The 24,300-nt window shown below is 35.9% G+C and overlaps 1 protein-coding gene across 2 annotated transcripts in view; it reads right to left on the bottom strand.

Annotated features, from left to right (window-relative positions):
- Positions 1-24,300, bottom strand: part of ROBO2 (roundabout guidance receptor 2) — a 1,281,409-nt gene that overhangs the window by 504,138 nt on the left and 752,971 nt on the right. For both annotated transcript variants that reach the window (XM_044919554.1, XM_044919552.1), the window contains exon 2: positions 15,094-15,420. In XM_044919554.1, coding sequence (XP_044775489.1) covers positions 15,094-15,420 — 327 coding nt within the window. The remainder of the gene's footprint in view (positions 1-15,093; positions 15,421-24,300) is intronic.

The raw sequence follows: 24,300 nt of genomic DNA, 5'->3' as shown, positions 1-24,300 counted from the left end.
ACATGTTGAATTTATGAATTTCAAACAATGAATTTGTAAGTCTGATTAAGTAGTTTTAAACAGATCATGGACAATTCGCAGAAATATGAAATCATCAGTATTTAAGCAAAACATTTAAACATTTAACAGTTACAAAATAAATTATTCAGGTGCCTGCATGGCTCAGTCAGTTAAGCATCTGACTCTTGATTTCAGCTCAGGTCATGATCTTAGGATTGTGGGATCAAGCCCCATGTTGGGCTCCACACTGGGTATGTAACTTGCTTGGGATTATCTCTCTCCCTCTGACCCTACCAGCCTTCCTCTCTAACATCAATCAATCGATCAATCAATCAGTTCCTAATAAGATACATCTTATTTATATTTTAATGTATGCTTAAGAGAGTTGGACAGCACCTTTATTTTAACTTTTTATTTTGAGATAATTATAGATTTATAGTAAGTTGTAAAGAAAGTACAGAGGTCCTGTGTACCCTTCACCCTGCTTCCCCTCCAACAGTTACATCTTATATAATGATAGCACAATACCAAAACTGGCATTTGACATGGGTACAATGTGTGTGTATAAGAGGTTCTATATCGTTTTATCACACATACGCCTTTGTGTAACCACTGTCACCATGAAGATACACAACTATTTCATCAACACAAAGATCATCCCCTTATTCTCCTGTCATGGTCACACCCATGCCTCTAACCCTCACTCTCAGCAATCCCTAATCTATTTTCTATCACTATAATTTTGTCATTTTGAAAAGGTTATATAAATGAAACCATACAGTATGTGACCTTTAAAAATGGCCCTTTTTACTGAGCATAATGAGTTGGATGGATCTCAATTCATCCCTTTTTTATTGCTGATTCGTATTCCATGGTATGGATAGAGCATGCTTTGTTTAACCACTTACCTATTGAGGGACATTTTAGTTATTTCCATTTTTCACTATTACAAATAAATTTGCCATTAAAAATTGTATATGGGTTTTGTGCAGATATAAGTTTCATTTCTCTTAGATAAGTGCCCAGGAGTCCAACTGTACAGGAAGTGTATAGTTAGTGTTTTAAGAAACTTTCAACTTATTTTCCAGAGTGACTACAGTTTTACATTCTCATGAACAAATATGAGAAACCAGTTTCTCTTCAGCCTCACCAGAATTAGGTAATGTCACCATTTTATTTTAATTTTTACTTTATTTTATTATTTATTTATTTATTTTATTTTGGCTAAAGGTATACAGGGATGTCTCGTTCCACTCTTTTTTTTTTTTAAATGAACATATGCCAAGGTTTTATTTAACTCATTAATCTTTTTTATGAGGCCAGCATTACCTTGATCCCAAAACCAGACAAAGACCCCATCAAAAAGAATTACAGACCAATATCCTTGATGAGCATGGATGCAAAAATTCTCACCAAAATACTAGCCAATAGGATCCAACAGTACATTAAAAGGATTATTCACCACAACCGAGTGGGATTTATCCCTGTGCTGCAAGGTTGGTTCAACATCCGCAAATCAATCAATGTGATACAATACATTAATAAAAGAAAGAAAAAGAACCATATGATCCTCTCAATAGATGCAGAAAAAGCATTTCACAAAGTACAGCATCCTTTCTTGATTAAAACTCTTCAGAGTATAGGGATAAAGGGTACATACCTCAATATCATAAAAGCCATCTATGAAAAACCCACAGCGAATATCATTCTCAATGGGGAAAAACAGAGTTTTCCCCCTAAGGTCAGGAACACGGCAGGGACGTCCCCTATCACCACTGCTATTCAACATAGTATCAGAAGTCCTAGCCACAGCAATCAGACAACAAAAAGAAATCAAAGGCATCAGAATCGGCAAAGAAGAAGTCAATCTCTCACTCTTTGCAGATGATATGATACTTTATGTGGAAAACCCAAAAGACTCCACCCCAAAACTGCTAGAACTCATACAGGAATTCAGTCAAGTGGCAGGATATAAAATCAATGCACAGAAATCAGTGGCATTCCTATACACCAACAACAAGACAGAAGAAAAAGAAATTAAGAAGTCGATCCCATTTACAATTGCACCCAAAACCATAAGATACCTAGGAATTAATCTAACCAAAGAGGCAAAGAATCTGTCCTCAGAAAACTATAAAATACTCATGAAAAAATTGAGGAAGACACAAAGAAATGGAAAAACGTTCCATGTTCATGGATTGGAAGAACAAATATTGTGAAGATGTCAATGCTACCTAGAGCAATCTACACATTCAATGCAATCCCTATCAAAATACCATCCACTTTTTTCAAAGAAATGGAACAAATAATCCTAAAATTTATATGGAACCAGAAAAGACCCTGAATAGCCAGGGGAATGTTGAAAAAGAAAAGCAAAGCTGGCGGCATCACAATTCCGGACTTCCAGCTCTATTACAAAGCTGTAATCATCAAGACAGTATGGTACTGGCACAAAAACAGACACATAGATCAATGGAACAGAATAGAGAGCCCAGAAATGGACCCTCAACTCTATGGTCAACTCATCTTTGACAAAGCAGGAAAGAACGTCCAATGGAAAAAAGACGGTCTCTTCAATAAATGGTGTTGGGAAAATTGGACAGCCACATGCAGAAGAATGAAACTGGACAATTTCCTTACACCACACACAAAAATAGACTCAAAATGGATGAAAGACCTAAATGTGAGACGGGAATCTATAAAAATCCTAAAGGAGAACACAGGCAGCAACCTCTTCGACCTCAGTCGCACCAACTTCTTCCTAGAAACATCGCCAAAGGCAAGGGAAGCAAGGGCAAAAATGAACTATTGGGACTTCATCAAGATAAAAAGCTTTTGCACAGCAAAGGAAACAGTCAACAAAACCAAAAGACAACCGACAGAATGGGAGAAGATATTCGCAAATGACATATCAGATAAACGGCTAGTATCTCATTCCACTCTTAGTGTGCATTCCCTGAGGCCAGTGATGTTTAACATCTTTTTCATGTGCTTATTTGTCATCCAGAGATCCTTTTTGGTGAAATGTCTCTTCACGTCTTGTGCCCATTTTCTAATTGGATTGTTTGAGTTAATGTTGAGTTTTAAGAGAACTTTGCGCATTCTAAATATGAGTCTCTTGTCAGATATATGTTAGGATACATGTTGTTTACAAATGTTCCCCCAGTATTTTACTTATCTGTTTATCTCTTATCAGGATCTTTCAGAGAATAAATGTTTCTCCTTTTAATGAAGTCACATTTATTTTTTTGGTTTGTGTTATATGGTATCATGTCTAAGAACTCTTCCCCAAACTCTAGACACCAAGGGGTTTATCTAACCTAAAAGTTTTCTAGTTTTATACTAAGTATAAACATAAGTTTAAATCTATGATCCATTTTTAATTCATTCTTCTGTAATGTGTGTGGTTTAAGTTGAAGGTTTTTTTTTGTTTTTGTTTTGTTTTTTTGCCTATGGATATCCAATTGCTCCAATATCATTAATTGGAAAGACCACCTTTCCTTTTTAAATTCATTTTATTTTATTTTTTTTATTTTTTATTTTTTTTTAAAGATTTTATTTATTTATTTGATAGAGAAAGCATGAGAGGGAAGAGGGTCAGGGGGAGGAGCAGACTCCCTGCCGAGCAGGGAGCCCGATGCGGAACTCGATCCCAGGACTCCGGGATCATGACCTGAGCCGAAGGCAGTTGCTTAACCACTGAGCCACCCAGGCACCCCTTTTAATTCATTTTAAAAACAGTTATTTGAAAGCCAAACTGACCAATGTTAATGATACTACATACTGAACTTAGAAACTATCAAAGTCAGCGAATGTCTACGAGTACATATACCATGAGATAAATGCATGTGAGTATGTTAATAACTCTCAAGAACTCTAGAAAATATTATAAAGGTATCATTGCTATTATCATGCCCCATTTTCTCTAAAACTTAGTCAAGTTATCTTTAGATATTAAATGATAGATGGCTCATCTTATGAATTGGATTCTTAATCTTCAAGCTGCTTTGGCCTGCAAACATGTCAATAAGAACTGAAGGTGATGGATTTTCCTGTTACTGGTATTTGACAACTAGGAACTGTATAGAGAAAATCAAATTACTTGAATAACCTAATGAGCTCTCAAATGTCAATATATAACTAAATAAAAAAGAAAGAAAAGCTTATCCTTCCTGTTGTTTCTTTTCTTTAATATCCCATGATTCACAGAATTTTAACACCCAAAGCTTCAGACTTCATCTAGTCCAGCACCCTCCTTGTATGTATATACTCAGATCACCCTCTCTGAGTAAAATAACTAAAACAAATGCTAATGATTTCCTCTATGTGTCAAATGATTTTTGTTTGTTTAAATGACTCAATGAGGACTCTTACCTTAGTGGTTAGCAAAGGAGACTCTAGAGGATGGTTGCCTGAGTTCAAATCCTGACTCTTATTGCTGTGTAAAGAATCACAAGTGAATTCTTTGGGCCTCAGATATAACAAAGAGCAAACAACAGGGTTATTCTGAGAACTGCATAAATCATAAGTATAAAACATTTAAAAAAGAAGCCTGGTATTTAGTAAGCAGCTGATTAGTATTGTTCATTTTCTACCCAGAGAAATCATCGCACTCCTTCCATAATCCTCTTGGCAGAATCAACCTCTTCCTCTGAATCCCCTCAGAAAGTTAGCCCAAGGACTCACACATTTTGTATTAACCTGTTAACACACTATGACAACATGAGTCATGCCTTGATCTGTTTTTTTCTTTTTTTTTTGGTTTTGTTTTGTTTTTAACTGAGGTTTAAAAAAAAATAACATAAAATATAACATCGTAATCATTTGTAAGTGTACAGTTCAGCTGTGTACAGTATATTCACATCCTTGTGTAACAAATCTCCAGGGCGTTTTCATCTTACAACAATGAAACTTTATACACATTAAATAACAAATCTTGTTCTAAGTGTCCATATCCTCAGTACCTAGTTGGGTACTTAGCAGTTGGAAAGTACTGTAGGAAAATATAGCAAACTGAATTTATATCATCCCTTGAACCACAAATCACGACTTAAATTTTTATCAATTTTCTTTCAGAATGCCATCTCTCCTCTTTTTTTAAAGACTTTATTTATTTATTCATTAGAGACAGAGAGAGAGAGGCAGAGGGAGAAGCAGGCTCCCAAGGAGCAGGGAGCCCGATGCGGGACTCGATCCCAGGACCCTGAGATCATGACCTGAGCCGAAGGCAGACGCTTAACCATCTGAGCCACCCAGGCGCCCGCCATCTCTCCTCTTTCTGATATCAACTTAATTCATCAACTTATCTCAACCCTCATCCTATTGTACCTTAACTTGTAGGTTCCCCAATGCTCCCATCTAGTGTTCGCTATGTTTAACAAATATCCTTCACACCACACTTCCAAGTAACACTCCTCAATCAAAAATAATAAAGGGCTCCCTTAGGTCTTTGAGGAGAATAGTAAACTCCTCAGTTTGAGTCATTACCAATCTCCACTTCCTTATTTAAATTATCTCCCTCTACTCCCTTACATACATTCTCCAAATCAACATATACTCATTTTCTCCAAACTAGCCCAGCACAGCCTCAGGGTTTTGCTTATACTTTTCTCTAGTTTCCTAAGGCCATTTGCATTCATATTTATCCAGAAGCATTTGGTGCCATTCCTACCTCCCATGGCCCACTCTGTCTGAAGGCCCTTACCTTACACCACAGTGGAATTTCACTCCCTTACCTACACCGCAGTGGAAGGTCACTCGATGAGGTTGCCAACCCAGGCTTCTCACTAATAACAAAAGCACCACTGAGGACACGAACCGCTTAAAATCAATTCCTAATGACTAGGAAACCTAATAAAGATTTTTTAAATTATTTAAGGAAAAGCACTGAATGTGCTCACTCAATGTGAATAAGCAGAGAAAGCAAGAAGAAGGAAAGTGAGGCAGAGTTTTATATATGTATATATAATGCCTTTATCAAATATGACCTTCTATTATGGAAATAAAATAGTCACATTATGTTTCCATTTATAAACTCTAAAGTTTGTTACAAAATCTTGGCATTGACTTAGGTGTTAGATAACCACATAAAAGAACTTAATGATTGTCTTTATAAATACCAGGAAGTACTTCTATAATTGTATAAATGATAGAAAAAAAAAAAGAGCTCCTTCTCTTCTTAGATGTTAATGTAAGCTTAATTCCCAAACTTCTATTTGTGATGCCACTCAGTGGGCCAAAGATAAACAGCCCATCAGACTTTTAGAACCAGCAATTCAGCTGACAACCTTGCTTGTTGGCCTTTTGAGGATCAATTATATAACAGGCTTAGATTAATCAGGGAATAAGTGCCTATAAATGATAGATTTTCTGCAAAAGCAAAATAAATATACCAAAAAACCTGTCGGGATTCACCTGGGTCTGGGCCTATATATCTATCTGTCACAACATCAAAGTGCCTGCCTCCCTTACAATCCTTGCTTGATTTCTACCCAGGCCCAGAAATACTAACTTATTGATGTCTGAGCAGCCCCAGGTGGTGCTGGGGAACTTCAGAGAGTTAACAGAAATCACCCCAAGGAGGAACCCAAATTATTTCTGGTGAAACATATACCCAATTGACAAAAATGCATAAATATCTCCTAATGTTTTTTTAAATGGTGATTAGGAATGTTTTTCTTTTGAAAATCTCCTAAAGGGAAAAAACCAATTCCAATGATACGGAGTAAAAGAATATGTCAGTTTTACAATTAATTGAACCTCACCCTTTAGCAGTTAAACCGTAACTGCTACAAATTTTTATGCAAAAAGAAATTTACAGAGTTGAACAAAATTTCACCTACTGCTTTTACTTCTATGCTCCTATAAAGAACTCACCATAGATAGCGACTCATGCATGAAAGAAGGGTGATCTCCTTTATATAATTATAGAAATCTTGTGGGGGCTGCTTCAGAATAGAAAGATGTGTATTATACTTATCAGAAACGAATTCAATCTAAAGAAGAAAATTGGAGACCAGCTGCTCTGCTGAAACACAAATCTTGAGAGAAAAGCATACAAGTTGCAGCCCAAATTACATTTTCTAAGTATCATGTCAACCTGTATGCATTTTAATTAAAATCAACTTATATTTACATACCAATCAAAATTGAATAAATTGAAGGCTTATAGGTGGAAAACCCTCCAAAATCTTGAAGATTCCTTTTCTTAACTATATCTAAAAGGTTTCTGAGGTTGAAAACAAGCACCAACCATAGCATGTTTTGTCTTGATCCACCTTAGCATCACTATGAATAGTTTTACCTGTCACTCCATGGATAGAATTTACATGTTTTCAGAGCTCAGGACAATACTGTTTTCAGAAATAATCTTTTGAATAAAGTAGAAGACATCAAGATTTTACTTCATTTATGTGCTTTCCCTGGAGTGAGAGTTAACTCAGGCTAATTTGAGTGAATAGCAACTTGAGACTTGTACTAAGAAGGGTTGCATGCAGTCAATTCAATCAACAGAAACCTGATATCAAAATATAGCATTATACATATTTAAATAGATCATAAATTCAAACATGTTCCCCAGGAGCAGCAATTTCACACCTTCACTTGTGAAGATTAAGGAAGAGATCTGTATTTGGAAGAATTTGATGGAATTTCACAAAATTAAAAGGTACACACACAGAACAGCCCAAACAACACAGATATACATATGCATGTGCACACACACCCTTCTACAATCATCTGTTTTCTAATACCGAAATGTTTGCTTTGTCTTTTGTTCCTAGTTAAAGATTTTATATATATATATATATATATATATATATATTTTTTTTTTTTTTTTTTTTTTTTTTACCCACTACCCAACATGTGGCTTGAACTTCAACCTAAAGATCAAGAGTCACATGGTCTACTGACTGAGCCAGCCAGATGCCCCTAGTTAAAGATATCTTAGACTAATTCCTTGATGCCTCTACATTCATGGCTTATAATACATCCAATTGAGTTTACAGATTTATTTTAAAACAGCCTCAGACCAACATTGTGGATACAGGGCAGAATAAAATCTATAGAATGCAAACAATATTTGATTCTCATCATTAATTTCTTCTTAATACTATGTTAGTAGGGGTTATTCTTACTTTTTTTTTATTCTATTTATTTATTTGAGAGACAGCACAAGCAAGGGAGAGAGGTAGAGGGAGAGGGAGAAGCAGGCTCCCTGCCAAGCAGGGAGCCCAACGTGGGACTCAATCCTAGAACCCTGAGATCGTGACCTGAGCTGAAGGCAGCATCTTAACTGACTGAGCCACCCAGGTGCCCCCCTCTTTTTTTTTGAGCGGGGGAGGGTTACTCTTGTTTTAAGATTAATGGCCTGTATTAATTTGCTAGGGCTGCTATAAGACTGGGTGGTTTAAACAAGAGAAATTTATTTCCTCACAGTTCTGGAGACAGACGTGTGAGGTCAAGGTGTTGTAGGGTTCAGTTTCTTCTGAGGTCTCCCTCCTTGGTTTGCAGACAGCCCCTTTTCTCTGTGCTCTCACAAGCTATTTCCTCTTTGCCCTTCCATTGCTGGTGTCTCTCTACATGTCCAAATGTCCTCTCCTTATGAGGACACTGGTCAGATTGAATTAGGACCCACCCCAATGGCTGCATTTTAACTCACCACTCTAAAGGTTCTACCTCCAAATATAGTCACATTCGGAGGTACTGAGGGTTAGGGCTTTAGCATATAAATTTGGGGGCAAACACAATTCACCCCATAACTTGGCCCAAGTACCTTGGACTATGAGCATTTTCCAGTTGTTAATCCTTCCTACCCTACCAAAAAAAAATCTCTGAATTCTCTCTTAAAATGTGTAGAAACACAAAAGAAGAATCATGAAAAAAATCAGTTGCACCTACATTCTTTATGGTCAAAATCTATGAATATCAGTTCCAGATTGACTCACTATCTCTTATGCATTTAAATTGATAGGTTTGTTTGTATGTTATTTGTTTTAGGAAAGTCATGGTGTGGTAACTTCAAAGTTACACGTAAGTTAAACAGACTACCAACCATATGACTCAGCAATTCTATCCCTAGGTATAGACCCAAGAGAACACCCAAATGAAACCATATGTCTACACAAAAACTTGCACAGGAATGTTCATAGAAGCATTATTCATAACAAAAAGTGAAGACAATCCAAATATACATCAAAAGGGGATAGATAAAATGTGGTATATCCATACTATAGAATATTATTCAGCAATATAAAGAAATGAAGTACTGATACATGTTTCAACAAGGATGAGCTTTGAAAACATTATATTAAGGAAAAGAAGCTAGTCACAAAAACCATATACTGTATGATTCCATTTATATGACATGTCCAGACTAGGCAAATGTATAGAGATGGAAAGTAGATTAAGTGTTTGCTCAGAGCTGAGGCAGAAAGGTTTGAGAGGAATGGGGATTGACTGCTAATGGGTATAGGGTTTCCTTTAGGAGTAATGAAAATGTTCTAAATTAAATTGTGGTGTGAGTTGGACAACCCTGTGAATATACTAAAATACGATGAATTGTACACTTTCAATGGTAAATTGTATGGAAAGTGAATCGTATCTCAATAAAGGAAATTTTTTAATAAAAATTCTCCATGGTTTAGCCTTTTTTGAAATTTATTTTGTGTTTTTATGGAGTATAAAGGTAATCTGCCTGGATAGCATTCATTTACAGCCAAAATGAAAGAAAAAAAGTCACATATTTATTAACTTGGAAATATCAGGGAAACAATTTACCTTGTGTTCATTTTTAATGCCACCTGTGACCTCTATTACTAAAGTCAGTCTACTTCTGTAACCTCTCTTTCTTGTACAGATAAAACATCAATTTAGTTTGGATTTAAAGCAAACAGGATCATTATGTTTGTAGAGTGTTCCATAGCTTTGCTATTCTAGCAATCTGTGACCTATAAATAATGCAAGACCTTTTCCTTCTCTAAATGACTTTCTTGCAGCATGAGTCTTGATACATGAAAGAAAGAAAGAAAGAAAGAAAGAAAGAAAGAAAGAAAGAAAGAAAGAAAGAAAGAAAGAAAAAGAAAGAAAGAAAGAAAGAAAAAAAAAAGAAAAAGAAAAAACTCACCCCACAGTCATGGAATTCAATCTATTTCTAGTTCCCCAATTAAATTATGAATCACATCTGTCCACTCTTTTGTAGTTGCATCAAAAGCCAATTTTTAAATATTTCACCATTTTATTTTATTTTTATCAAAGCAGAATCAAATCACAGCCAATATGAAAAGTTTTTGTGTTTTGCTTTAGAAGTAAGGAAAGCAAAAAAAAAAAAAAAAATAGATCAGTTTCTCTGTGACCCCTGACCTTTGAACCACAACCTCCTTGCCACTAAAGCGTTCAGCACCTCATTTAATCTCTCCTCTCTACACTGGTATAGTGCTGAGAAAAGGAAACAGAAACATAATCTGGGGACTTCATCAATTTTTCATGAATTTTCATTTAGGCCAGAACCCCCTCTTACCCTGGTCGATAGATCAAGCTGCTGTCATATATTTACCACCTGGGGCTATAGCTGCTTTCTCTAGGGGCTGCCACTGACTCACGCTGTATCACAGGCAGCCACGAAATGTGGAAGGACCCCTGTGCTCCTTCTGCTCCGAACACAGGGGAGAACTGGTGTTCAAACTGAAATCCTATCTGCCCCAGTTACTCCTCTGCTCTCTTGGTGGTCTCATCAGAAAACGGCATATTAACTTCTCTGGTGCCAGATGCTTTGCTGGGGACCCTGCAATTCTGTTTTCTAAATATGTAAAAATTGCTCTCACCTAAAGACCTTTCTTGAGTTCAAGTGATTTGAGAAGTACTTTCTGACTATTTTTCTTTTCAAAGCACGAGGGAAAAAGCAAATATGAGATAAGTGATTCAACACTCCGTATCAATGGTTGCTCTTGAATATTTTTTCCCTCCACTATATTATTCTGTTACATAAAACTGAAGTTTGTATTAAAGGAAAACAAAAAAGAGACCATGTACAGTATGATAAAAAACAGGCTGACTTCTTTCTCAACAACCTGTCAAGACAGACGGTTATCAATACAATTGTACATTTCATCTGACAGCAAAAACCAAAATTTTTGAAATTAAAAATGAAAACCAAGGTGAAGCAAGGAGAGTCCAAACATGTACATATTTTTTAATCAATAATCATATTTCACAATAAGAGTTGTAACAAGTTTGTTTGCTACTTAACCATACACTCTTAATTACCTAGATACCAGAGATCAGTAATTCTCAACTGATTCTGACTCCCCAGGGGATATTTGGCAGTGTCCAGAGATATTTTTAGTTGTCACAGCTGCAGTTGGGGGGTCTTTTTGGCAGCTCCTGGGCAAAGGCCAGAGATGCAGCTAAACATCCTACAATGCAGAGCACAGCCCCACAAAAAAGAGATATCCAACCCCAAATGGCCATAGTGCAGAGACCTGGATAGCTTGTTCTAGTTTGCTCACACTCCATTCAGGGCTAAATTCTTAGGAGAACGGCAGCATTTGCCACTCCAATTCCACCACTTACTCCTTCTTCAGCTGCCACGCTCTCTTTCCATTCCCAGAGTACCTCTTATTTAACCATCATGTGGCCTTTGCACTGCAAAACACTTTTTCTTTCTTAAAACTGTTTCCTTGTTCTTCATGTCACTTCACTCCCCACAGGCCATCACTCTGATACCTCCTCAGAGCCTCCTCAACCAGTACTTCTTTCCTTTGCCCACCCTTAAATATTGGGGTTCCAAGACACAGGAGTGATCTCAGCCCTTATTAACCACTCCTGGCACACAGCCTGCCTGGGCAGTCATCTCTACTTTATCTACTCCCACCACTCTATCCTCCATGTGGTAAAGACCAGTTCCCTTTTCAACGGAACATGAGATATTTTTACCTTGAGGTCTCACTGGCATGTTAAATAATACAGTCAAAGCTGACTTCACGTCCTGTTCCTACTGCAGTTATTTCTCCTACACCTGCCATCCCCACGGATGTAGCACTATATACATAGTCACTCGGCGGAAAACAAAAAAACAAAACAAAACAAAAAAATCAAACACTGGGAATCATCCATTATCCCCTAAGTCCCTAAACTGACCATAAAGTGATATGATTTATAATTTCTAAATCTGATTCAAACTATTTCCTTCTTTCAAATCTTCACTGCTAGTTTCAGTTCAAAATCGAATATATATGCCTTTCATTTGATAGCTTCTTAACTCCTCTCTACTTAGTCATCATCCCCTTAACCCGGTCTTCAATGTTCTTTCAAAGACTCCTTTTACGTAACAAAAAAATCTACTTTTCCAACTTATGCTGCCCACCTACCTTATATCAAGCTACCTACGGTTCTCCAAATACACAGCGCCGTTAGACTTCCATTCTTTCCTTTACTGGATGAAACAGTGACATGTCATGATTGAGCATTTATGCTGAATGTTCTAAATTATGAAAGCCAAACATTGATCTAATCTATAGCTACTCTTCTATCATTTTATAAAAAAAAAATATACTTTGGTGACAAATAATACTGAAAAAGCACAATGCTTTGACCCAAATTTCCATATTAATACATTTTATGAAACACATAAGGAGAGAGAGATGACTGATGATCTAATGTGAAAGAGATGAGTAGCATATAAATGGGTATTATTTGATCTTGTATTGCCTTAAATGGCATGAACTGTTGACACGGCATTAGAAGAAAGAATTTTATTCACTAGCTAAATCCAATTTAGAAGCTTTCTTGTTTTCCTCTCTAGGTCAAAAGTATTTTTAGCATTTCTCAAAGCTCATTGATTTCAAAATAAAAAGTGCTACTGTCACATTACACGAGAAAAAAATCATGGTTTAAACTTTTCCTCCTAAAACAGCTTTGAATCATTATTAATGATGCAATTAGGAAAGAGAGCAATCTTCAGATTAAATAAAAATATAAGATGTATGTGTGTGCTGGGAAGAATTTTTAAATAGCTAAGGTTCAGGGGAAAAAAAAATGTTTATAGCTGCCCAACAATAAAATGACTGACCAATTTAGGTAAACTTTAATATTAAGAAGAAAAGGGAGTTGAGAATTAAAAATATATATTTGCTGCTGAGTAGATAAAATAAAAAAGTTTCGATTAAAAAATGTTAATTGTTATTTATGTGATCAGCCAAATTTCATTTAGAGTGTTTTCCCGAATATGGCACATTTCCGTAAAACTAAAAATTAGAAGAATCAGGATCTGGTTTTCAAATCCCCATTAATTTACTGCCTGACTCTTCATCACTTAACCATCATGGGTTTCATTTTATCTATAAAATGGGAGAATAATGCCTGTTATATTTACTATAAAGGGACTTGGTGTGGGGGGGGAGTCAATGGAATTTGACATTGAAATATTTCAATATGTTTGAATTCCAGGAATAAGGTATTTCAAAATAAAAATAGAAGAGCTAGGAATATTTATTCTTGAGGTTTTGTGTGCATATTTCAAATCTCACTAAACTGCATTTAATTTGACTGCTTTTTTGAACTAAGATATAAAAATGAAATTACCTGGTGCCTGTGTACAAAATTGCCTTGCTAGCTAAGGTTCTAATTTTAGTATATGTGCTGCTGAAACGAGCACGTTAGCTAAGATTCTAATGCTCCTATCTCAAAGTACTTCACAAAACAAATTTGGGTTTTAGGATTCTTCTAGTCTTTTCCTACTGGATTTACACACTTCAAGCATTAGTAGGTTTTAGATTTCCTGCTACAAACTATAAATCAAAAGACCACGTACTTAAGAACAAAAGCTTTCATTGAGGTAGCTGAAGAAGAAATAGTATGACTCTGTTTACTAAAAGATGGTTTCATAAATTGCTGAGAATCGCAATACACATGTACACAAGTTTTATAATGCAGTGTGATACCGTGTAGCCTGTGAGTACAAGGACCAAGTTTAATTACAGACATGAGACCACGAGCTATTATTTAGCACTCCCCTTCCAGCTATATAAAAAAGACTTATGCATCTTGAAGTAACTCAATCTTCTTACCTATGAAGACCTGGTACAACCAGAAAACTGAAAAGTACAAGTTTTTTTATGCCCAATTGTTGTCATCTTATTAATGATCAATTCCACATAAAATTTTTCCACAGAATAAATAATATCAAAAGTTTATGGTGCTGTTTAAATTATGACACCAGATCCGTATCTATAAACCAAAAAAAAATCTGTCATATATTTTAATTTGTTTTGGAAAATGATGCATGAAGTTATGAAGTCAATGTTCAAATAGATGCAAAACACTGATATCTTGATTTACTAGTGCTATTTGGGCTGTCTGATGAATAAATAAATGTATTTTTTTAAATGCCAAAGGCAGGGCAAGCCCTTAACTATTGCTGATTACCAAGACTGAGCAAGACCCTTTCATGTATGAACATTTTGTGCCCACAAAAATCAGATCTCTTCTTTGATGAGTTTTACTGATAGAAAAAAATAAATAAATATAGTTGCTGTTATTGCTTCTATATTCTCCCCCACAGGCCTATGGTAATGATTCCTGAATTCAGACTGGAAGTAAAAGAGCTAATATAACCTAAGGAGTACATTCTTTTTAAAGTTGTTTGATAAAAATTAGATTTAGAAATATATATATAATATAATATATACAACAGTTATAAATAAATAGATAACAGAAATAGGTAGAATATTGAATTTATGCCCCATATTTGATGCCATGTTACATGTCAACTTTTCATTTTAACATAGCTGACTTTAATATTTGACTATATCTCTCATCAATAATTTGAATTTTAAATATGACCAGCACCATTGCCACTTTGCTTTAATGTAAAAACATAATTTCCACCTTGCTTCAAGAAAAGTAAATTTATTGCAACACCATGGCTTGACATTATTTTGACCAGCTTTCTTTGGAGAAGGCAAAGTAAATTATGCATGGCATGTTGATTGTTTTCTTCTTTAGGTATAAAGTACCCATGGGGACAAATCAAAGCTTACTAAAAATAAATCAAAGTAAAAATGTGTGCTATTTACAAAATTCATTATGTTTACTTACATGCCACTTCCAGAGATGCATTTCGACTCACTGCTTCACCGAGATAGTTCCTTGCAACACAGACGTAGCTTCCTTCATCAGGTTTGCTTCTGCGCCCATGTACAATGCGCAAGAAAAATAAGGATCCGCTGGGCAGAAGCATCCTGTGAGACCGGGGATCATCCTTGTCAGTCTCCACCCGCTCACCATCCTTGTACCACTCAATGGTGGGCGTTGGCCGGCCCTCTGCCTTACAGTTCAAAGTGGTGGGCTCTCCCTTAGAGACAATGACATCTGAAGGGTGCTCCACAATCCGTGGGGGGAAGTCTTCCTGGCGAAGACGAGATCCTACAAAACAGGACAGAATGAAGACAAGCGTTAACATTTTCTTATCTATAGCTTTTGTTTCTCTTCGGTTCACATTGGTGAAATTAAACTCTTCAATTATTCAAAATGCACTTACTACTATTTTATTTATGTTTTATACTTTTGTTCTTGATGCATCTCCTAAGTCATCCCAACTCCTTTGTGGAATGTGATAATATAGCAAAAAATTAATAGGCTAATTCTAATGAGTTAGGTTTAAATGTTCCATGAATCGTGGCAAGGAAAAGTAAAAGAGTATGAGATTTTCTTTTGGGTACTAAGATGAGCAAGATTAATCTCCTGCCCTCGAAGTGATTATTATCTACTGGGGGACAAAGCCAAGTGGGCAAGTACCCAGAATACACAATGCGTTCTATCATGCTGGCATTGTGTCATCAGACTTCACATAAAAAGAGACGCTCAAACTAGGTACAAATATTAACTCAATTTAACAGATGAGGAAGCAGGTTAGGAAATGACATCAAGTGCCCACAAATGTAGAGGCAATAAGCAGTTGAGGCAGGATTTGAACCCAGGGACATCTGACTGAAGAATTCAAGTGTAAATCATTATGTTAAAATAAAATAAATAAATGTTGCATGGAGGTTCAAGAAATGCATTATAGGAAGAAAGTGGGGAAAAAATGTTAACTCTAACTAGAGTATAATGAGACCTCCCCTGAAAAGGCATCATTTAATTGAGAGGTAAAGAATGAAACTATGTAGGGGCGCCTGGGTGGCTCAGATGGTTAAGCGTCTGCCTTCGGCTCAGGTCATGATCTCAGGGTCCTGGGATCGAGCCCCACATCAGGCTCCCTGCTCAGTGGGGGGCCTGCTTCTCCCCCTCCCTCTGCTTCTCCCCCTGCTCATGTTCTCTCTCTCTCTCTGTATCTCTGTGTCTCGAATGAATAAATAAAAAATAAATAAGTAAAAAACAGAAAGAATAAAACTATGTAAATAGAGGGAAAAAGACATTCAAATTGAAGAAACAACCTGAGATCATGAGCGTACATGCATAATACGTTTCATAATCGGGGAGGAAGTTGATATGACAGGTGGAGGTGAAAGGTCTTGTCTTGGGAACCCAGACAAACAGTCTTTAAACACCACACTAAGAATTTCGATCTTCATTCTATAAGGCTAACAGATTTTGAGAGGGCAGTGATATGACTATCTGTGTATTAGAAAGGTATTTTTGGTGTGCAGTATAAAAGGTAAAGAACAATGGAGGCAAAAGGACAGTAGAGAGTCATTAATTGTTCCAGAGAACAATAAAAAGAACCTGACTTTGAGAAATGATGCTGAAGGTAGAAAAAAAAAGAGAGAGAAAGATACAAGGCATAGCATAAAATAACACTTGACAGAATTTGGTATATCACCATATAGTAAGGAAGAGTGACCGATGACTTCCATGTGAGTGCAATGAAAGTGGGGCTATTAAAGGGCAGAAAAAATAGGAAGAGAAGGACCTGTTGGTATTTTAAGATGAAAAGTTTACATAATGTGTCGTTTTGAACATTTTTAGTTTATAGGGTGTCACAGGCCATTATTTGTGAAAGGGTCTTAGCAGCTCCTGCACATAAATCTAAAGGAGATGATGAGAGAAATAACCATGTCTGAGGACATAATGATAGTCTAGATACAAGCTTTAACATTTTCTATCCAGTCATCTAATAGAACCACATTTCAGCTCAATAAATAGAAGTAATATTTACTCCTCAATGTTATTTCACTTTATTTTCACTATTAATTAAAAATGCATATTTTAATTTAATAAACGGTATTTAATTTGGTAGTGAATGAACCTTTTCTTTTCTGAGGAAGATTAATTAATTAATTAATTAATTAATTAATTTTTTAAAAGATTTTATTTATTTATTTGAGAGAGAGAGCACATGAGAGGGGGAGGGCCAGAGGGAGAAGCAGGCTCCCTGCCGAGCAGGGAGCCCGATGCGGGACTCGATCCCGGGACTCCAGGATCATGACCTGAGCCGAAGGCAGTCGCTTAACCAACTGAGCCACCCAGGCGCCCTGAGGAAGATTAATTTTAAAGGTTGTTGAATATCAACCTTTTTTTTTTTAATTTAATTTTTTTTTTTTTTTTTTTTTTTTAGATAATTTGTTATCTCATCACATTCAAGAAGGAACTTACACACTGCAAGTGTTGGGTACCTAAAGCCAAAGAGTAATTTACAGTACTCAGGTTGGAATTTTTTTTAAAAGTCCTGAAGAAACCCAAAGCATTTAAATATGAACAGGTAACCACATTGTGCATCAAAATAATAAAGAAGGTATACATTGAAAGTACTGGGTCCCTAAAGCAAATGAGGACTTTAAAGAATATAAACAGTAAGATTTATTTTTTAAAGAAATGAACAAAAAAGATCTCAAAGTATTTAAAAGTGAATGGCTAATCACAGTTTGCAAATCAGTAACATATTCCCAAATATAATGGTCTGGACTCAGAGCCATAGAATCTGATCCTAAAATGGAACAAGAGTTTAATCCCATTTTTCATGTAACAGGCATATAGTCTATAATCACCTTGTTTAGATGTCTTTCTTGTTCTTCTCTAATTTCCCACATGCACTTATCTACAGCTCCTCTATGTCAAAGTTGCTCTATTATTAAAACTAAGCAAGTCAATCATCCATGTTATTGGAGTGCTATTTACTTTATCAAATGGTTCCCTACCTTCTTAGGCAGTTGGCCCGGAGAAGGCCTGCAGAGGACCTGAAATACACTAATATTTATTAAATAAATATAAAATAATTGGCTTATAAAAGGAAAAAAGGCAAAATATCTAAACTGCTTAGCAATAAGATCTGGAATCCAGCATGTCCAGAATTTTACATATTTAAACACTACAACATAATGTAAACCTTTTCTAGTGTTGTCTCATTTGGATATTCTTCTAATCATTTTATTCTCACTGTTATAAAAACTTCAAAAGGACATCCACAGTCTAAATGTAAAAGGTAAAACTATCAATTAGAAGAAATCATAGGAGCAAATTTTCATGACCTTGAGTTAAGCACAACTTTCTTGGGCACCAAAGCACATGCCACAAATGAAACAATAGATAAATTAGATTCATTGGATTTAAATATTTGTGCTTGAAAAAAAAAATCAAAAGAATGAAAAGACAACCCACAGAATCAGAAAAAAAAATTGCAAGTTATATATCTGATAGGGGTCTTGTATCTAGAATATATAAAGAACTCTTATAGCTCAATAAAAATACAAATAACAAATTTTAAAATGAGCAAAGGATTTGAATAAACATTTACGCAAAAAAGCCAGACAAATGGCAAGTACGCACATGAAAAGATTCTTGACATTATTAGTTACTAGGGAAATGCAAATCAAAATCTCAGTGAGATATATTTCACAGAAGAATGACAATACTCAAAAAAGGTAAAATAACAAGTACTTTTGGGGGGGATGTGGAAAATTTAAGAGCCTCATACATTGCTGGTGGGAATGTAAAATGGTGCAGGTGCAACCACTTTGGAAAATATTCTGGATTTTCTTGACATGTTTTGGAATTAACATATAACCCAGTAATTCAACAGCTAGGTATATATACTCAAGAAAAAGTAAACCTTATAGCCACACAAAAACTTGTACCTGAATGTAATGTAATGTTCATGACAGCATTATTCATAATAACAAAAAAAGGGAAAGAACTCAAATGTCCATCAACTGATGAACAGATGAATACATGTCATATATCCACATAATGGAATATTACTCGGCAGTAAGAAAAAAAATGAAGTCCTTATACATACTATGGCATGGATGAATCTTGAAAACATTATACTAAGTGGAAGAAGTTAATCACAAAGGGCTGCATATTGTACACCATTTATATGAAATGTCCAGAAGAGAGAATGTAGGTTTACCATTACCTAGGGTGGGCTATAGGAATCAGATGTGAAGGGGTCTAGGGTATCTTTAGCAGGTGATGAAAATATTCTAAAATTGATTATGGTGATGGTTGCACAACTCCGTGAAAATAATAAAAACTATTATATTGCACACAATAAATGGGTGAATTGTGTAGCATATGAATTATATCTCACTAAAGTCATGGGTAAGGCATTGTGAACAAATTTAATATAAGCAGTAAGAATTCGTATTCACTCATACCAACAGCTAGGTTATTTTCTTCATTTATAACTCTTGGTTTTAAATATAATCATCAGGTCAGCAATAGCCAATAGGGCATTAAACAAACCTGAAATGTCTCACTATGTAGATATATAAACAGAGATAGACATGGAGATATACAGAGATCCATCTAAATTTTAAGATGTTATTAAAAGTGAGGGGGTTAATTCTAAACTCCCTTAAATTCAGACATTACACAATATAGCAGTGACCTTAAGATGGATAGGCTTTGAGTAGGTTATGAATTCTTTAAAACTGTATAACAATGGGTATTCTTGTGTGGGCAGAACAGGAGAAACGTGAGGGGGAGCATAGCTTTCATCACATTTGTGAAGAGGTCTGGGTCTTTAAAATTAGGAAAGACCACTAAACTACTAGGTATTCTACATTATTGGGTCAAGCAACCCCATTATTTCATTAAAACAAAACAAAACAAAAAAAGACAGCTGAGTCGTCAGCTAAACTCATTGGTAATTCAAAACTGAACGGTAGAAGGGGCTGTACATTACATGAAGTACCCTGAAACTGTTTAACCAAGACCTTTGATACCCAAAGGCATCCTGGAACTACAGGACCCCCAGCCCAACTCCAGACCTAGCCAATCAAAATCTGCATTTTAACAAGACCACCCCCGCCCCCCCGCCCCAAGGGATGCCTATACACATAAAGTTTGAGAAGCAGCGCTCTAATCAATTTTTGTATGGCCCTCAGCTAAGAATGTTTTTACATTTTTAGTGTTGTTAGAAGACAGAGGAGGAGGTCTAAATGCTGGAAATACCTGCTGATACTTTACAGAAAAAGTTTGCCAATCCTGCTTTAGAGTACCTGTTTGTCACTTTCCACTAATAACTCTAGCTTTTTCAGTTATATTTCTTTTATAATAGGATCATAAAACTGTTAACTCCAGATTTCAGATGGAAAAAAACAAACAAACAAAACTTTGACTGCAGTGTTAACATTGCTCATGTAATTATTCAGGATCCTTATATGAACAGATAGTATAAGCAAAACATAAGATATATCTGTGACTCTAACATTATTTGTGGCTGATGGCAAGTTTAGACATCTTTGTATATCTCAAATTAATTGGGCAACCATGTAGTCAAGTTTTAATTGAAAGCATTTTATCCAATTGTTCTTATCTATTATAAAAAAAGAAAACAATGGAACTTAGTCATGGGGTCTTAAAGATGAACATCCATGGGGCGCCTGGGTGGCTCAGTCGTTAAGCGTCTGCCTTCAGCTCGGGTCATGATCCCAGGGTCCTGGGATCGAGCCCCACATCGGGCTCCCTGCTCAGCGGGAGGCCTGCTTCTTCTTCTCCCAGTCCCCGTGCTTGTGTTCCTGCTCTCACTGTGTCTCTCTCTGTCAAATAAATAAATAAAATCTTTAAAAAAAAAAAAGGGCGCCTGGGTGGCTCAGTTGGTTAGGCGACTGCCTTCGGCTCAGGTCACGATCCTGGAGTCCCGGGATCGAGTCCTGCATCGGGCTCCCTGCTCGGCGGGGGGTCTGCTTCTCCCTCTGCCCTCTTCCCTCTCGTGCTGTCTCTCATTCTCTCTCTCTCAAATAAATAAATAAAATCTTTAAAAAATAAATAAATAAATAAATAAATAAATAAATAAAAGATGAACATCCGAATTTTGATTGTTACTAACCAAGAAAGTAAGCTATAAAATAGTGAAGTGATCTGTTCATAATTAAATACCTAAAAGAAGCAGAGTTAGAACTTAGGACCTTTAATCTGAAATATGCAGGCTTCTTAAAAACTGGATGTAAGAGTAAGTAATGCACATTACAACTACCCTAATTCCAAAACCTTCTTCTAAGGATGACTGCAATAAAATGAATCAGATGGATGCCTCTAGTCATAATATAACATCTTCTTTGTTTTTCAAAGTGTGAGTCTCAGCCTACCTGCATCAGGATTACCTGGGATATTTCCTTAAAATGCAATTCTTGGTCCCCACAATGAACAGGAAGCATCAGAAGTTACAAGCGGAAGGGGTCTAAGATGCTCAGTTTTGGCATGCTTACCAGGAGAAGGTCATGCCCTCAGACTTGGGCTAGACCTAGTCTAGAAGGTCATGCACTTAGACCTGGCTAGATGTAAGCATTCCACAGAAACATCAAATTAGTCAGTTACATGCAGAAGCATCTTTGAATAAGGTTCTAAGCACCCAAATTTACATAATGGATTATTTCTGCTTCTCAGAGACACTCAAAGAATGATTTTGAAATGATTTTTGGTAAAATAATAAAAAAATTAAGTTTATTAGCTCTTCAAATTTTAGAGGGTTGGAGAAGTATAAAATCATAATCCATAAATATATTTAAATTTAGCTTTACTTAGTCAATAACCACTTATTTTCAGTGAGTGCCACAGTAACTTTTGTTTTCAAAGTGACTTCAATTTCATAATATAATAAAAGAGGATAAAGCATCTAAAAGAACACTTGTTGATTTCATTTCATGTGTTTGAAAGAAAACTGCTCCTGCCTCATTATTCACTTGGAATATAGTATTTCCTTGAACTAAGCCTTACTTTTCACTCATATACTAGATAGTCATATCTAGTCAAGTTAAACAACACACTTAAACTTTTCTGAATTTTTTAAAGGGCAGAAGAAATTCTTGGCAAATATACTCCATCCAGTGAAATTTCTATGTAGTATCTTTTTTTCCCCTAAAAACCCACACAATGTTATGTCCTAGTTCATAGTAACTATGTGGTTTGTTTTGTTTTGTTTTTGTTTTTTGTTTTTTTGTGGGGTTTTTTTGTGTGTGTGCAAAAACGTGCCTTTATTAAAGCACAGCGATAGCACCCTTGGGCAGAAAGATCTGCACTGTGATTGTGAGGAGCGATTGATTATATACTTCTATACGTTTAAGTTGCAGGGATAGAGATAAAGGAAGTCTCTAAAGAGACTTTCATAAGTTACAAGAAGTCTTACAGGATCCTGGAGGTCTGGCTATTGTCAAGCTAAGGTTGCTTTTGGCCTCTAGCAAAGCATTAATGTTAACATTAAGACAGTTGTGAATATTTTCCCCAAAAAAATCCTAATAAAATTAAGCCAGCAAGATTCTCTATGATTACTCAAATTCTGAATGTGACCAGAGATACCTCCTGAAGTTTTCCCTCCCCTAGAGAGGTACATAGTGCTTCATGAATAAATGAGGGCCTCATGACCCATCACAATAAGGAGGCGGCATTGTGGTAGGAAGAAAGGATATGGGTTATTAACGAGCAAATATTTATGCCTTACTTTTACCAGGTACAAATCAGAATACAAATGACTCAACAGTCAGTTTAGATGATGAAAAGAAACCCTACATAGACTATAGGACATGGAGTAAGCATTGTTTATCTTATTTTTTCTCTTCTATAAATGGAAGTTTTTTCCCTTGAGTTTCCCCCTTAAAACCCTAATCACATTAACAAGAGTTGATTTCTTCTGAGGTCTTTCTTGCATTAATGTTTTTCTACTAATGTTTTTCAGGCTGATCCCTTTATACTAGATTTCAAAATAACTAAAGTTGTTGCTGCTTTCTATTTTGCCAAAATAAATCCTATCAAAATTTTCTCCATGGAAAGAAATATATCTCAATGCCACCATAAATGCCATCCACACTGATTAGTGAGCTAACATAATTTTTAATGAAATTGATCACTCTATCAAGTCTGTCCTTAAAATTTTTCTATCATTTTTTTCTTTTTTTTCAAGGAGTGGGAAGGAGCAGAGGGAGAGAGAGAATGTCAAGCAGGATCCATGCCCAGCAGAGCCCAATGCAGGGCTCGATCTCAGGACCCTGAGATCATGACCTGAGCCAAAATCAAGAGGCAGATGGCTTAACTGACTGAGCCACCCAGGCGCCCCACAACTTTTCTATCTTTGGATTCTTCAGGATAACTAAATTCCAGTGTACTTCCTTTACTTTTTTCCCCCTAGAAGTTCTATATATGATAGGATGTGGTGAGATATTTGGGAAATACAAAGACTGTTTTATCCATTAGAACCTTACTGAACCTTTCTCAGGAGATGATCTGATTTGGCAATGAATTAAATAGACTTAGAAGATGCTCATTCCTGCTAGAAGCACAACAGTGCCATGTTAAAAATAAGTTTAAATTAGAAACTACATTAAAATTGAGCCCTAGAAGCACTGATTTATTATAAAATTTCTATACGGCTTTTCAATGTCATAAAACTAAAGGGCCAAGTGTGTGAAAGGGAAGGGACAGGTGTACAAGATGTTTCTTGTCAAACTTAACAGGCAGCCTTGATTCTGAAAGTTTCAGTCGTGCAATATGGCATCCGGCAGAATCCCTATTAGCCAGTCTTCTAGTTCTAACAAGGAAGAAGCCTGAGCCACCAAAGACCATCCTGTCCCAAATCCCCCCTTTACAGATGAGAAGAAAAAAAGAAATAGAGAACAAAACAACTGAAATTTTTACCCAAAACTGAGACTAGAAGAACATATTTGCCTTAGCTGTGAGTCCAAGCTCTGTTTTGAGGATGAGTTTTCCTTCCCTATGATCCCTCTTTCTTACTCATTTTTTGGGAAGTTTAAAACAGAAATTTCCAAGCACTAGATTGCAATTTAGTTTTGGTTTGGTTTGATTAATTTGTTTTTCTCTGCTGTGTCACTGTATGATTAGGTATATGACCTGAAGCAAGTTACCTAAACTTTC

This window comes from Neomonachus schauinslandi, chromosome 1, assembly GCF_002201575.2.
Source record: "Neomonachus schauinslandi chromosome 1, ASM220157v2, whole genome shotgun sequence".
NCBI lineage: Eukaryota > Metazoa > Chordata > Mammalia > Carnivora > Phocidae > Neomonachus > Neomonachus schauinslandi.
The sequence above is the reverse complement of the archived record's forward strand: the minus strand, read 5'-3'. Positions and strand labels throughout refer to the sequence as shown.